General features: G+C 43.3%; 1 protein-coding gene across 8 annotated transcripts in view; it reads right to left on the bottom strand.

Annotated features, from left to right (window-relative positions):
- The window catches only part of MGLL (monoglyceride lipase), a 63,223-nt gene that overhangs the window by 41,422 nt on the left and 6,365 nt on the right, over positions 1-15,436 (bottom strand). The window contains exon 3 of one of the 8 annotated variants that reach the window (XM_086755229.1): positions 9,300-15,382. The exons of the other annotated variants lie outside the window; for them this stretch is intronic. Coding sequence (XP_086611355.1) covers positions 15,297-15,382 — 86 coding nt within the window. The 3' untranslated portion in view covers positions 9,300-15,296. Of the gene's footprint in view, positions 1-9,299; positions 15,383-15,436 lie in introns of those variants that run through there. 8 annotated transcript variants of the gene reach the window in all.

Genomic DNA, 15,436 nt, shown 5'->3' with positions numbered 1-15,436 from the left:
AAAAACAGTCTAATAGACACCCCTTTTTGAAAGACATGCACATATTTACCTTTGAAGAATCTAGTTTTACCAATGGTATTTTATTTTTACTGGAATGGCATCAAGTGAGAGTGGTTGAAGTTGAATAAACCTTCCCATTGTTTTTACTGGGCAAAGTTGGTACAGAATTAGACTAGAACGACAGCAGAAGTAGCAATGAAATTACAGAAGCTTTGCTGAATTTGACAGGTGACTAGTTAAAATCCAGCTTTAGCAACATAAGCGTAACTTGTTTGTTTAAAAGTACCATCTGTCATTGCAACATCAGCAACCGCAAAACAATTTGAAGGCTACAAATTAGACATTTTCAGTATGTTAACAGTGAAATATTAAGTGAACTGACAACATAAAATAATTACAGTAGTTTACAGCTAGCGAATTCCTTAACTTTTTTTTTTAATTGAGATTTTGAATACCTTTTTAGATAGTGTATTCACTGCAATAAACTGCTTTGATCTTAATATATTTAAGCTTTAAAAATACGTTGGATGATGTAGAAAGTCCTGCTGTAGCTCTTTGATTAGCACCTGCTTCAAAGTATTGGCTTATGCTAGACAACTTGAAAGAGCATCCATCGAAACCAGAAGGATTTTACAGAGCGTACTGCAAACACAAAAGCAGCAATGCAAAGATGCTCTGGTATCCATCTAATACTATTTTGCAAGGGTGAGGTTTGGTGATGTAGCATATTTAACTTGCTGTGCCTTACCAACATTCTTTAGTACCACTGAAGGTTTCAAAATGATCAGTGTGGAGAAGTGATTTCTTCCTTTGTCATCTTCCCCAGTCAATAGATTTGTCAAGTTATCAATGCACTTGCCAGACAGTCTGATTTTCTTCAGAGTGCAGGGTCTATCATCATAGCTCTAAATACTGACGAAATGGAGACACTGCTCATTCCACAGGGGAGAATATTAACTTTCTGCAGCAGAGGCATCACAGCTTTACGTGTCCCACCTCTCCCAGACACAGGCAGCCCAGCAGAGACACTGCAGCCAGTGCTGGAATAGCAAGTCATTATTCTATACGTGCCCCTAAAAATTGGAGGCACTATCCAAATGTTTCTGCCTCCATGCATGTATAATGGTCTGGTACCTCAGCCCTGGTCCTGGGTCACCTAAAGAGACACCACAGTTCCCAAATCTGGGGCTGGCAGATGTGCCAAACATTCAGAAATGCAGCAGGGAACTGGGGGGGTGAAGCAAAGCCAGGCTGTTGACCCCCAGGCTCTGGACCCTGTGGTACAGAAAGCAGTGGCACTGTGTGCACAGGATGCTGATCCAGAAACGAAGGAAATGTGAGAGAAAATTCCTGTGTACCCATCACTTTGATAAGCACACCAACAGACTCAGCCAGGTTGCCTCTCTCTGCCGTACACCTCCTATTACCCGCTCTCAACAGCTTCCCAGCTCAGTGTCTCACTTAAGCCCTTGGTTACTCTTCAGAGGACCTGTATTTTTTTTCTGCTGACTAGGCATAGACATTAAGGTGCAACTTGGCTGACTGAATACAGCCCTTCATTTCTCAGAGAAATATTATTTGAATGCATGCACTAAAATGCATCAAGTGAATGAAACCTAATGGGAAGCTGGCAAAGAGCTCTCTGCCAGGAAATTCTTGCTGTTATTTCATCCTCCCTGACAGCAAAGCCCTAATTTTGCTTTCATTCACATTGATGCAGCACCGCAACTTCGCCTGACAGCATCCTGATAGATGCTCAGCCCCCTCGTCTTCTGTGAAACCAATGAGAAAAGAAAAAACCTCAGTGCTTCAGAGAAGTGAGGTGTTCCTGCAACCTCTCCTCTCATCTACCACAACTGCCAGGGGGTGCAGAACCGAGCCTTTGGCACCACAGGGAAGAGACCTGGGTTACTATTTGTCTGCAAAACAGTGAATAAAATTCCTGAGACTGTTTGTGCCTTAAGAGCCCTAAAGGCAGCAGCTGTCGAGAAGACTAAGATACTTTTGAAAGTTTTGTCTTCTCAATAGTCATAAATGAGGAATAACATTTTCAAATTGTTATGTCAGAGCAGAAGTAGCTCATTGTGTTGTTCAATAAAAAATGAGAGTGGCTTTACTGACTAAAAACTAGGTCACATCTACACGGCTCTTTAGCTCCAGCTTTTGGGTCTAAGCATAGGGCCCATACACTAAACACAACAGCTTGAAAAATTGAAATTAGTATGAGTATCATCTGAGTAAGGATTGAAGGATTTGGCTCTTTCACCTAATCTCCCATTTTCCATTACAAAACAAGTTTAGATTTGGCAAATAATACCTGAAGGCACTACAACAAATCCAATCCATGGTTCAACACATTTTCACTAGCAAGCTGGCATGAAAATGCAATGAGTGATTAGATTGACTGGCAGCACTTCTTTACCGTATGTAAACATTTTTGCAGACACCCCTGCTCTTGAATTGCAGCCTGCTCTTTCCTACCACAGTGGCTGGAACAACAGAGTATCAGAGACTGCTTTCAGCAGTCTCGTTTAAAACGAATACAGAAACCCTGCAGGCTTTAGGACTTTGCAGGACTGCAGTGCCTCTGTGCATGACCTCAATAGAAATTTTGTTTAAACAAGGCTTGCGTATCTGCCATCTATCAAATCGACCCTGGGGAGAAATTTCTTCACCTCCAGCTATTGCAATGGCACTGGTGAAGTCCTTGGAAACTCGCACATCTCAGGCAGAAAACGCTGCACACAGCCTGCAGAGCTTTCTGTGCCTGAGCCCATGCTGACTCCGGTCTCCCTAACCGCGAGCAGGGAAACGCGCGGTGCCTTTGGATGCTTCAGCTGGCTTTGGCTGGTGGAACTGTACTTGCTGAACATCTTGAAATAGCATTGCTTTGGCATCTGCCCAAGAAAGCACCTGATCACACAACAGCACGCTTTCCCCAAGCTTGGCAGGTGTGTCTCCACGCAAGCCAAGGTGGGAGTGGAGCATGAGAAAGCATCCACGTGCCTGCTCTCACCCAACTAGCACAACAGCAATTACAGCTATTAAAGGAAAACAGTTTATTGACTCCAGTTTGCAAAGCAACAGGCAGTTTTCACAGATCCCTGCCCTTCCCGCAGCCTTCACCACCTCCTCCCTCCACACTGCAGGTTTCTGCCTCCTGGTACTGCACAGCTTGGCAAACAGATGCGATTACTTATTACAACAAGAGGGCAGGACAATATTTGTCTTTACTGTTCAAGCCAACTACCAGCTGTGTTTAGTCATGACGGTATGGACCACTGGTGAAATCCTTGCTCCCACATCACCACCTCTGCCCCCTCTGCCATGCCAATGCAATTGTTTAGAAATGCAATTCCACAAGCAGTTGCAGGAAAAGAATTGCAGGGAAAATAAACTGTAACGCTGGGCTTATGCAAATGAGCAAGAGCCCTCTTAAATCAGGGCTCTGTCATTGGAAGAAACACACCTTGAAACAATACTTGGAAAGCTGCTGCGCTGTGAAATCTGGCAGGCCAGAAACACAACTCAGGACTTGGGTCCTGCTGGGCATAACACCCATGTTCTTCCTTTACTGTCCACAAAAATCATGTTCAAACTGAACCAGACGAGGAAGGTTATGAGCGGAATGGCATGATTTTAACAACTTGCGTCCTCTGGGGAGAGAAGCACTTCTGTGGGACCCTGTGCATGCTCTTTTATCGCCAGAAAATAACTCAAAACACTAGGACTAGACCAAAGAACTGAAGACAAGCTTCCTATCACTGCATATATGAAAATGCAATCTTTTCCACCCATTCAAAGGCACCCCTCTTCAGAAAAATATTTAAGTACTTGCTTAACTTCAGGAAACTTTCTTTAACTCATGAAAGTCAGTAGGACTTACAAAGTACAAGATAAAAGTTAAAAAAGAATTTATAAATGCTGTCCTGAATAAGGACTGATTAAATAACATGCAGACATGATTTCCTGAATCAAGCCCTCAGCTTAAGCTAATACCATGTTATTCTAGGTAAGACAGCTACGCTTTTCATTTGGTATTACGTATGTTGTTACCAAAACCAGATCAGCTCTAACAAAGAACAGCTGACCTGAGCAGTTTTGAATACTTGACACTAAATTTCCAAAGTAATTTTTAAAAACTAACTGACAGGAAACCTCTGAGTTGGCTAGGCTGCCAGAAAAATGACTTACTGAAATGAAGTATTATATTTTGTTGTGTTGTTTGAGCTGATTTACCAGTTCCTTTGTAGCTGGCATAGCCTGCGTCTTAGAACCACAGCGAACAATTAACCTTTATGTATCAAAAACATTCCACTGGTGGCATTTTTGGACAAGCAACTGGATAGTTGCTCACAGACCTTTTTAACTTGTTAAAAATGTAATGTCATGTATACATATTTTGCTTCCAAAGTATACTATAATGGAAAATCAACTAAAGGTGCGCATTCTTGTGTTAGCTGGGTTAGTGGTCCTCACGGATTATGAACATCAGTTATCTTTCACATAATACAATTGTGCACTAAGCAGCTTCTAACTTTATCGAGCTTTAACTGCTATTCCAATTTTCTACACTTAGCATTAGGTTAAAGATTACCTTTTTAAAAAAAAATTTCCAGCTAATGATTTCCAAGAACACATAATGAAGAATGAATTGTTTTGTTCACTGTAACAGATGTTGGTGAACTTTTCTCTGGAGGGCTCTTGAACTTCTTGCTTTGGGTGCAAAACCTCAAGTTTGGAAGAGACATATCTCTATATCTGCTTTCTGAGTCAGCTTTTTTTTTTACTCTTTTTTTTTTTTTTTCCTGAGGTGATCTGTGTTCTGAAGCAATCCTGACAAAACCCGGGCCATGGGCAGGGACTACAGATAGTTATGGCAAATTCTCTCACGTTGTGTGTGCTCATGACCTATGCAGTTAGCCAAGATTTCAGCCTGGTGACTCCAGTTAGACAGGAAAATTTATGGTGGAGGCAGGTGTGTCCCTTCATGCCGTTTTTCTGTCTCTAGGAAACATGCAGAGTTATGTCCCTCTGAAGGCACAAGACGCAATGACTTTGCTCTCCATTCCAAGCCATGTTTCAAGGAGCTTTGCTTATTCTCTTGCTCAGTTTTTTTTTTTTTTGACAAACGCACTCTTAGCCTCTGCTCTGCTGGCCCATATATGCTCAGCTTTGCCACGCAGGTCCATGATCTGGGTAGCCACCTCTTTTTTCAGCTGTCATTGAAGTTGAACAATGTTATGTTGAACTAGCAGTTCTATGGCTGCTTTTCCCAGCTCAAGAGAAAAAGCAAGTCAGAGTAGCAGTAGCTTGGAGCTGAGTCTCTATCAACCTTCTCTCAATATCACAGACCAGCACCAGCATGGATATCTCAGAGAGCTCCAAATATGGAGGAATTCACCTCTTCTACGTAGCCTGACGTAAGTAGTACTTCAAGACTGTAGCAGTTTAGCCTGTAAAAACATTTGAGCACCATTGAATATCCCAAAGGACAGTGCACTGTGCTCACACTACGTAATTTCTGCTTGATTTCATAGGGCTTGTGGGGATTTAGAATTCTGCACATTTGTGTTTAAAGTGGTTTGGTCTAGTCTAGTGGAATCAGCAGCTTAATTCCTGTCCAGATCCTAAACTAGCAATTAAAAAATAAACCCCTCCAGTAAACTCTGCTTCCTACTTTCTTCTCCCATTCACTCAGGCTTGGGAGTTCCCATTCAAGCCTGTCCAAAGGGGCTGCTGTTGGTCTGGGCAGCATCCTACTGCCTAACATGATAGAGACTAGGGTTCAGTCTTAAAATCTGCGCTTGCTTCCGTGAGCAACTCTCTTGCATCATGTCTGCAAGCCTGGTCTCCTCACACATCTCAAAATCACAATAATCCCTCATCAGCATAGAGGTAGGAGGACATTTGAGAACTGCCATGACCTCGGGGAGGAGTAACGTGGGTTAGTCAACAACACCAGAAAGCATAGACACCATAAATCAACGGGGCAGGGGCAGAACCGGCTAGTATGGATGTATCTCAAAACAAAAGGTTCAACAAGATCTAGCCAGAGCCAGCACAAAACAATGTGGAGAAACAGCTTATGCTGATTTATTGTAGCTCTTCGAAAAGCAAGCCCTCCCCAGGAATAACTCACGCGTGGTCTAATACAGGGACAAGAGAGGAAGGAAACTTCAGGTGGGGGTGGTGGGAAGGAATTATTAGAACCTGGCAACTGCATAGCTCTAGACAAAACTCTGCAAAGTTAACATTTGAGACCAGCTGCATTTTGTTTCAGGAAGCTTTGAAGCAGTATTTTAGGGGACACAAAGCTGAGATCAGAGGTGAAATATGCGGTGCATAATTTAAAATTAATGGGCTGGATCTTCCCACCCCTTTCTTAGGTAAAACTGAAGAGAAGGGATTCTAGGGTTACACAAACGGCCTCGGGGAGACAACCCTCCACTTTGATATCAGAGGTGGGATTTTCCTCAGCAGCCCTGCCTGCCAGACCTGCTGCTCTGAATCTGCCAGGCAGACAAGCACTCCAGAGACACGGGCAGCTCAGGGTTCGGAGCTGCACTTTTCTGGCTTCTACAGAGCACAGGAATCCTTGAAAGAAGAATTACAACTTCTCTTTCCAAAGAGACAAGGTGTAGGCACTGCCACACGCACAGGACCGAGGGAGGGATGACTTGGGGGGAGCCCAGGCACAATGGCCCCCGGACCTGGCTGGGACTAAGGCTGGAATCGGGCATCCCGGTCCTGTACTTAGCTCTGCTTCAGCCCTTCCTCGGTACGAGGGCTACAAGGGAGATAAAATGGAGGTCATATCTCCCAAGGGGAGCTACAAGGATGAATGCACAAAACAGTCAGTGTCTTCCTAAGAAAACTGTGCAAAGCATTATTGAAATAGATTACATTGGCTGCAAAATTCAAGTTAATCTGAAGTCACACCCAAAACTTTTAGATTAGCTTTAAGGTGTGGAGGAAGTATATTCGAAGAAGCAAAAGATTTTCTGGCATAGATCCCCTTGGAAATCAGGAAAAATTACATACTTCTAGTTAATGTTATTAAAAATTAATTTTCACTTGGAAGCGAAGCCACCACAGATGGAAGATGGCTGCAGGACCACGATTCTCAATGGAGAACCAACAAATGGGGAGGGAGAGCAAGAACAGTTTTCGCAGACCTGCCCCTCCTCTTTCAAGGGCTGGCGCTGAACATCTAGTGATTTCCAAAGGGAGAAAAATTACTGTTTAGCCAATTGTGTGACAGTTTCTTCTTGAAATCAAAATGCAGGCACCGCCTGGTGAGCCAAAGCCTTGGAAAAAGAAAGGCTTGTGTACTTAGATGGACTGTCCTTTCAAAGCATGGGAAAGCTGCAACTAAAGGCCCAGAAGCTTTCTTCTGCACAGCCACTACGGCTTAAACTCAGCACTGCTCACTAGTTCAGGACTAAACCTGTTCACTGGACAAAGAAGGTTTCTTTTACATAAAAGTATGTCTCTGTTTCAAAGTAGCTGTGCAAACCAGTTCCTTCTCACTGAGTTCACCTGCAGTCTCGGCATATTCAGCGCACTGGTTCCTGTTCCAGTGACAAGTCTCACTTCTTACTGCTGCAGCAACTTCATAGCCTGACAAACCCAACTCAACCCTAAAAGACCAAGCAAGCTTCCTAGGAAGGAACAAGGTGTGCTTGATTAAAGGATCAGCCCAAGCCATGCGAGAATGCTCCCTGCATGGCCTCCTAGCCCCATTTTGACCATTTAATCTCACATTTCTGCATAGCATAGCAGATGGAATTAGACAGCAGTGTCCCTGTACTGAGGTCAGTTCTAGTTGAGCCTCTGTAGGTTTCAAATTATGGAAATTACTTTACTTAGTAAAACCATCCCTCTGGTTACAACTCACAAGTACTTGGTGACTTTTAAGGCCATAGCAACATGCTTGCTTGCTTATTTTCACATTTGCTAAGAAGTGCTTATAGTTCTGAGACAAATCCTAAAGTAGTACAGAGGATGCTACATGTAAATGTTAAGCAGTGTTTGCTAAAGTCCTCTAAGACAAGCCTGCAGTCTTTTTCTGACTTCATTTTTTTCACAAGGTATTTTTCATGCAGGAGCGGGACATCACTAGTGCTCTGAACCCAGGCTCACCAGGGGTTCTTCACAGTCATTCTCCCAACTAAATCAATGGTTCTTAAAAATGGGATTGTTTATGTTTTAGACTCTAGCCATGGCTCTAATCACCTCCAGTCTCAAGCTGTTATTTCAGGGAGTGGATGATACAGACAACACATGAAAAGCAATATTGAAAAACTTATTAAAGGAAGAATTCAGCTCATCACCCTAGCACCTGCCATCTGACACAAGAGGGTCAGAGCATTTCCAAGCCAATCCTTACAATAAAAACTGTACGACTGAAGTACTTGGATCAGGCATTTTGGGCTTACCTGGGTAAATCTTTACCAGCTTGGGAGAGAGCTGTGAATAAGCAAGGAGCAAGAAAGGGGATGACACTTTACCTGTTGGGTGAACTCAAAATAGTATGATATTATTATTTTTAACTAAAGCACTGTCTGTGCAATTCCCAATTGTATGGCAATGGTTAAAAGCAAAACATAAAACTTCAGTTCCCTGAAATACTTAGACCTGGTAGTATGGTTTGTAACCAGGCAATTCCACCCATAATGTGGAACTCTTGATTACTTCCCACACCGAGTCAACTACCTGTCCTCACTTTTACCTTTCTGATCCAATTTTGTCTGTGGTCCTCTGTGTTGGCAGAGATCTTAATTGGTTGTCTTTAACAAACTGATGAACTCATACAAAGTTCAGATGTCACAGATAACATGAGTCTCCAAACAGCCAATCTTTTTCTGCGTGATTTTCCAAAAGCCAGAGTCCTGGCTTTTATCGCATAAACTTAGGGACAAAAAGTCAAGGATTTATTTCTTCATCATAAAGCACTTACGTATATTTTAACATACTTTGAGATTAAGCACATTAATTTCCAATGAATAATCCTATCTTGGCACATCCCAGAGCTGCACTTCAGCCCTGCCCAGCTATGAGAGGAATCTTTGCAATGAGAGGCTTTACAGGCTTTTTCAAAATCAATATCAGCAGCTATTCCTCTGGGAAATCAGTAATGTCACAGGCAAAGTGTTTGCCAAGGCTTTGAGCACGTTCCAATTAATTTACTATTCCACGTTTGCCGTAGATTTGAGGTAGGAGAGAAAGTTGAATGTAAGCAGTTCAGCGTGAGACACAGGAATCCTGCTATGGTAGTGATTGCTGCAACATGGGCTTTAAAGGCTGAAATGTTTATTCAGGTTTTGAACCAAAGTACATTTGAACCACGGCTGAGGTGCAACAGTTTACCTACAGATGACTTAAAAGTTAACAAACAGATAGAGACTTCAGCCTACGGTTGTCAAATCCAGGTCTGTGTTATTTCTTGGCCACACTGAGCTAATCTGGCTGTCCAAAGACTTTAACTACAGCAGGCTTGCTCCCTAAAACGTTCTTTGCTTTCTAACACCAAGGCAGCTTCACCCACGGCAGCAAGGGCTGCCACGCTCGTGTTAATAAGGAACTACTTGCCATGAGTTTTAAACATCATCTTGTTGATTTTTTTTCTCAGAAAGGGCTAGATGTAATAGTTTTGAACTCCAAAAGGTGAACGGGGACCTCACCAACTTGAGGTGCAACTACTAAAATAAGGATGAGCTGTACCAATAAAATAAAAGTATTTAGTTAGATAAATCCTTGGCTGCAATCACTTTAGGTACAGGCAAAGAAAGCTACAGGCGTGTGGGATGCCTTTTCTGCAGAAAAGCTTAAAATAGAAAAGGAAATCAATACTCATTTACAGTATCTGGCAGTCACTGAACCAAAACATACATGTACACCTACAGCAGAGCAGAAATAACAACATTTAAACCACAAGCTGTTATTCTGCTGCAGGAACGCTGTGTTTTATGTGGAGTGCTTCACCAGAAGCTGAGAAGTACCACATATTTCTGACCATTTTTTAAAAAGCCTCCGCTATATCAAGACGAAATACTTTCAATACCACAGTTATTAACCCTGCCACTGCCAGGCCAGCTCCGACTCCTCCGATTGCCAGCAAAGAAAGAGTCAGAGCTGATGTCTGAGCTAGCAGCAGGAAAGATGCTTTGTTTTCCCTTCTGAGTTTCTCTTCTGCCAACTTACAAGACACCATTTGTTGGATCACATGTGAGGGGTGCATCTGCCACAGCCTGCAACGGGAATGGGAATGGGAAGAGCTTCATCGGCTACGTTGCTACAGCACAACAGCAGGGCTGCTCACAGCATGGGAGACACGGAGGCCTCAGATGAGGTTTGAACCATTGCACACGGGGAGGAAGAGAGACCTCACTTCTGTTGCTGAGATAGGGATGGGGCTCAGGAGCACTGCAGCCCCTGTGCCCGCGGTAACCGAGAGCCGGTGTGGGCGTATGGGGCAGGAGAGAGGTTTGCCAACTGCCTACAGAGCTGCGAGGCAGCTTGAGTAGGGATGTGTCTGAAAACGTCCTGGGTTTAGCAAAACATAAACAAGCCTTGATGGTACAGGGATCTGTGCGGAGGGATCTGACCGTCACTCCTGAAGCAACAGGAGGACAGGCACAGCAGGAAGCAAACCTTTGATGGTTGGAACCCTTAAGTGATGCTTCAGAAGATAAATGTATACCTGAGTGTAAGAATGACACAACGTTTCCACTGACTCTGCAAAACTAGGGGTTTTAGGGGAAGGAGTAGTGTTTAACAAATCTACAATCCTCAAACACTGAAAATGACATGAAATTAAACACAAACAAAGTGAATCTGCTGATTGCTTTTTTTTTTTTGCCATTCCCCAGCTCTGAGAAAAGTGACCAGTAAATAAACAGCATAAATAATAACAACAGTTGGCTTTTGTACAACACTCCTCATTCACAAAAACCAAAACGCTTTACAAAGGGTGCAGCTAGGCTTGTTGGAGAGTCACATAATGCAGAGGTGAATGGGATGTCAAGAGGTCCTCTGACCCATGTCCCTCTCCCAAGGAAGGATGAACCCTTCCTCCCACTGCCACGTAAAGTGACACACCAGAGGTAAAAAGCCCTGCCCATGGCAACACGGCACGCCAGGGGCACAGATGGACACACAGCGAGAGGCAAAACCTGACCCTACAGCACTCAGCGGGAGCTTACCAGCAGAGTCAAAACGCCACCATGGGCTCCCTGAACTCCAGCCCTGCGCTACGCGCACGGGGCCACAGTGAATCTAGAGAGAAGAGTCAATTTTTAAAAAGCTCTCTGTCCTAATGAACTTGTGGGCAGCTAATAACTTCAGAGGGATGATCTGTGCATTTTCAGGACAACTTGGGCTGAGACGCTTTGTGCCTCTTGCTAAAACCATTTGCGGAGGGCCAGAGGATGACCGAGTGCTGATTGCATGAATATCCTTTTAATAAAATGAGATTATGAATGCTCCTCAGAATACAGTTTTTCATATTCTAAATACTGTAGACTAGGTCTCACACAAAATTGAAAAAATGAAGAAAAAGCTTAAGCATTAAGTCAGCTAGATGTTATCTCTACAGCTATTTAATTACTCACTGCTTCCTCATCACTCCTCATGCCTTTAGCCCAGCAAATTAAGCCACTGCAGATTTCTGGAATTTGACAGCTGAATTTGAATCCTCGCTGAGATAGTTTTGAGAAATAAAGTAAAAAAATATGTTGAAAAATTATAAAAATAAGCTCATCCTGCCAGCTGGTGAACTAGCCAACCTGCTGACACCTACAGCAAATTAAACCAACTTTCTGTTCTAAAAACAGGCCAAAGATTTAAGTGTTATTCCCTCATTCTGCAAGCTTCAAGCTTGATCAAGGAAGAAAGAAAACATACGGAGCAAGATGGAGCAAGTCTTTTTTACCATAGGTCAGAGAGATGGCTGAAAAAGATCAGTAATCTTGCTTGTCTACCAAATCTATAGTACTTTGTACATTTTCTCCTTAATCATCTACACACAATACTGGAGCAAGTGATTACTACACTATTACCACTGAATGTTTGGCTTTAGCTCAGTTGTCAATATTTTGTTTCCTTTTTTTAACTCTCTTCTCTTTCTTTTAACGGATTGGTGCTGAAACAATTTACTTGTAGCTAAACAGCAGAGAGCAACTAATGCATCACTTTGTAGATTAAAAAAAAAAATCTCTCTTCAAGCATCAAGCACTCTTCAACCACCAAAACCTCAAAGAACAACTTACTTTCACTGCCAACTTTCATCTAGGGGCTCCGGACACAATTTATATAACTTGCCTGCATGATTACACCCAATTTTAGATGAGGAAACAAAAGTACAGACAAATTAAGGGTCCGATTCTGTAAATCACTGGTCATTGTGTCACTACCTATTGACTATCTTGACCATGTGTTTTGCCTGTTCTGTGCTTCTCATTGACTTCTTTATTCCATTTTCTGACACAATATTTTCTAGGTCTAGCAAGCTGCCTTTGCCATCCCTTAGCATGGGAAGATTCAGAGGCTCCCATTGTCAAGTGAGCGCCTGCCAAACAGAAATGAAGATAGCTCCTGGCTGGAGAGCAAGTGTCTGTCACACAGAAGGGGAGTCTCTCTCATTCCAGTGGAAGCACTCATGAAGTCTCGTGTTACTCAGAGTCTTGGGACATTGAAAACTGTTACATGGCTGCTGCTGCAAAAATAATGAATCCCTGCATCTGTTTTGGAGAAACAAACCCCAAGTAGAGCACGCACCAAGACCCATCCCCTCTCCTGCCCCTCACTGATGCGGACAGCCCGTAGGAGCGTGCTTGGAGGCAGGCAAATCTGACTGGAGCGCTCCAGCTACCACAACTGCTTCCACTGGCCATTCCCTGCCTGTCCCCAAGGCCACACCTTGGTACCAGTGTCTTGACAGCAAGTCTGGTCAGCTTTGATACACCACCACCCTGTAACTGCTCCAGGTCTGGTTGCTTCAGAAGATGTTTGTGGTCAGGACTAGCCCAAGGTTGGTATTTGGGATTGTTGTACCAGTATTTCTCTTCCAGCTAACAGGAGTGAGATTTCATTGGTCTTCAAGAAGAAACCCTAGGTGAGACAGAGTTTTAAGGATGCCAAAAAACTTTACCTTGGTACTGCTAATTTCCTTCCTATAGGATAATAAGCCATACTGATGCAGCGTCAGAATGTCTGTACTGGTAGAGTCAGGGCAGGGATGTATGGATATAGTTAAGGATGTAACTGGGGGTGTGATGAGGTAAGGGACCTGCCTAAGCATGTCTTAAGGGATCTCATGGGCAGGACACAATACTGTCTCCTTGGATACTTTGGAGAATCAGCCATTTGCTATCAGGCTTGTCTCACATCTCTTGGATAAGGGACAATAGAAGGTGGTTAAACACTGATGGCTTCCATTCAAGTGGAAGCACATTAGGACAATGGCACGCCTGAACCTAGGGAAGGCAGCTCAGCCAAATGTGTCTGCAGGGACAGCTCGTAGAACAATGCAATTTCCCTAGAAGAACAAAGAGATCAGATGTTCGCCCTGGCTCTGAAAAGCACAAAGCCGCAGCAGCTTCAAGGGAGCTCGCAAGGAAACACAGGCCAACTCCTCTGCAACAAGCATCTAGAAAAAATACCCTTTTCTAGCCAATACAACCATACCAGCCAACTCTTGTTGTAGATGTATTCATGGTGATCCAAAAGAGCTGCTGTGTGTTCCCAAGGGATGTTCAAGAGTGCAGAAGAAATTGAGGCAACGAACCCTGCACAGCTCGTTTTATTATTTGGCTGAACCTACACGTTTCTTGTGCTGGTGAAGTAAAGTGGTCTTGCACCTGGAACGCTGATAAAGGTGATGAGTTTGTCTGCTTCAACTATTGCATCGCTGTCAACAAACAACTGGTTTACAGTGCTCCCAGTTTGATAAGCTGAAGAAAACTTACACATCCGAGCCTGAGAGGAGAGCCAGCACAGGATCTGCTCAGGTTAAAGAGATGTGGAGGTACAGGCAGGGCTCTAACTGCTAAGTGACACCCATCAGGGTCATGGCACAAAGCCAGTACTGATCATCACACTTGTAATCCCATTAAAAGGAAACAAACTATTTGCATGAGAGAAGCAAGGTTTGCTCAGCCTTCAGTCTCTGGCAGAATCATGAGGAGAAACTGCGTTTTAGAACAGAATCTGAAGACCATTTTTCTTCTTTTCTCCTATTTCTACCTCTACCTCTACCATGTTGGACAGCACTGTTTCCAAGAGTTCATCAGGTGGCACACTGAGAACCAACGTTAATTTTGTTTCCTTTGCTGCTGTCTCAGGACCAGGATGAAATTTTACTGCTTTGAGATTCACAACAGGCAACTCCTAAAGACACCTTGTTCTCACACACAAACGTCACAAAGTTGTACACTTGTGCTCAGAAGCTGATCCTACCAGGGCAACGCGCAAAAGGGACAGTTTAATTACAATTGCTATTCCCTTTGTTTTTTGTCTTTTTCCTTGGGTTCTGTGGAATAAAAGGCAAATTTGCCTCTATTGAACATTCCTGTGGGGACTGAAAAAAAATTATCCTATTAAAAAAGCCCATTGGAAACATCTACAGCAAGAACCAAAGCTGCTCTCCTGTCTGTCAGAGTCCCTCTTACGTGAAGCTGGTTTGCTAATTTGCCCGTCCTCTGGAAACACATAAGAAATCATAAAAGGATGCTCCCATTCAGAGCGAATAAGACAGTCACATGGAGCAAAGAGAACACAGGCATTAAAAGAACACATCCATGGCTGAAGAACAGAAGGGAGGCTTTAGAAACTCAGGCAATAGCAATACAGCAAGGAATGTTGATTCCACAGTGATAATTGTTATTTCCCCTGTGCACCGTGTATGATGATGTGATCAGACACAGAGGGAGCTGAATTCATCCTACGACAAACTGTGCTGACATAAGTCACTCTGCGCTGTACAAATGTGGCCCCTGTGCATCAGTCTGAAGCTGACCTCATTAGTACAAACAAAAAGTGTTCTTCCAGAGTGCCACGGAATTAGAAATTCCTTTAAGTATTTCTTGAGACTAACACCACATAGCATAATTGAAGACATTCTAATTAGTGGCTTGATTTGATTCCCTTTGCTTTGACTTGACTTCGATTTATTTATTTATTTATTCATTTTGGAAGGGCCTGAAAGTCAAATTCAACTTTGTCATCTGCTCATGCTGGGAGCTGTGCTGTTCTTCTGGAAATGCCATGGAAATGCTGGTAATGAGGTGCCAAAATCAGCAAGCAATATCCACAGTTTTAGGGCCAGTTCGACTATAAAGGCAGTTTGTATTTCTGCACCACAGGCACTTCTGCAGAGTCCCTGGGGAAGAGAGAAATATATTTTCTTCTTACTGGCTTGGCCTTTCATTGCTAA

Source organism: Chlamydotis macqueenii, chromosome 10 (genome assembly GCF_036417535.1).
Source record: "Chlamydotis macqueenii isolate bChlMac1 chromosome 10, bChlMac1.mat, whole genome shotgun sequence".
NCBI lineage: Eukaryota > Metazoa > Chordata > Aves > Otidiformes > Otididae > Chlamydotis > Chlamydotis macqueenii.
Note: the sequence above shows the minus strand (reverse complement) of the source record. Positions and strands in the feature narration are given on the sequence as shown.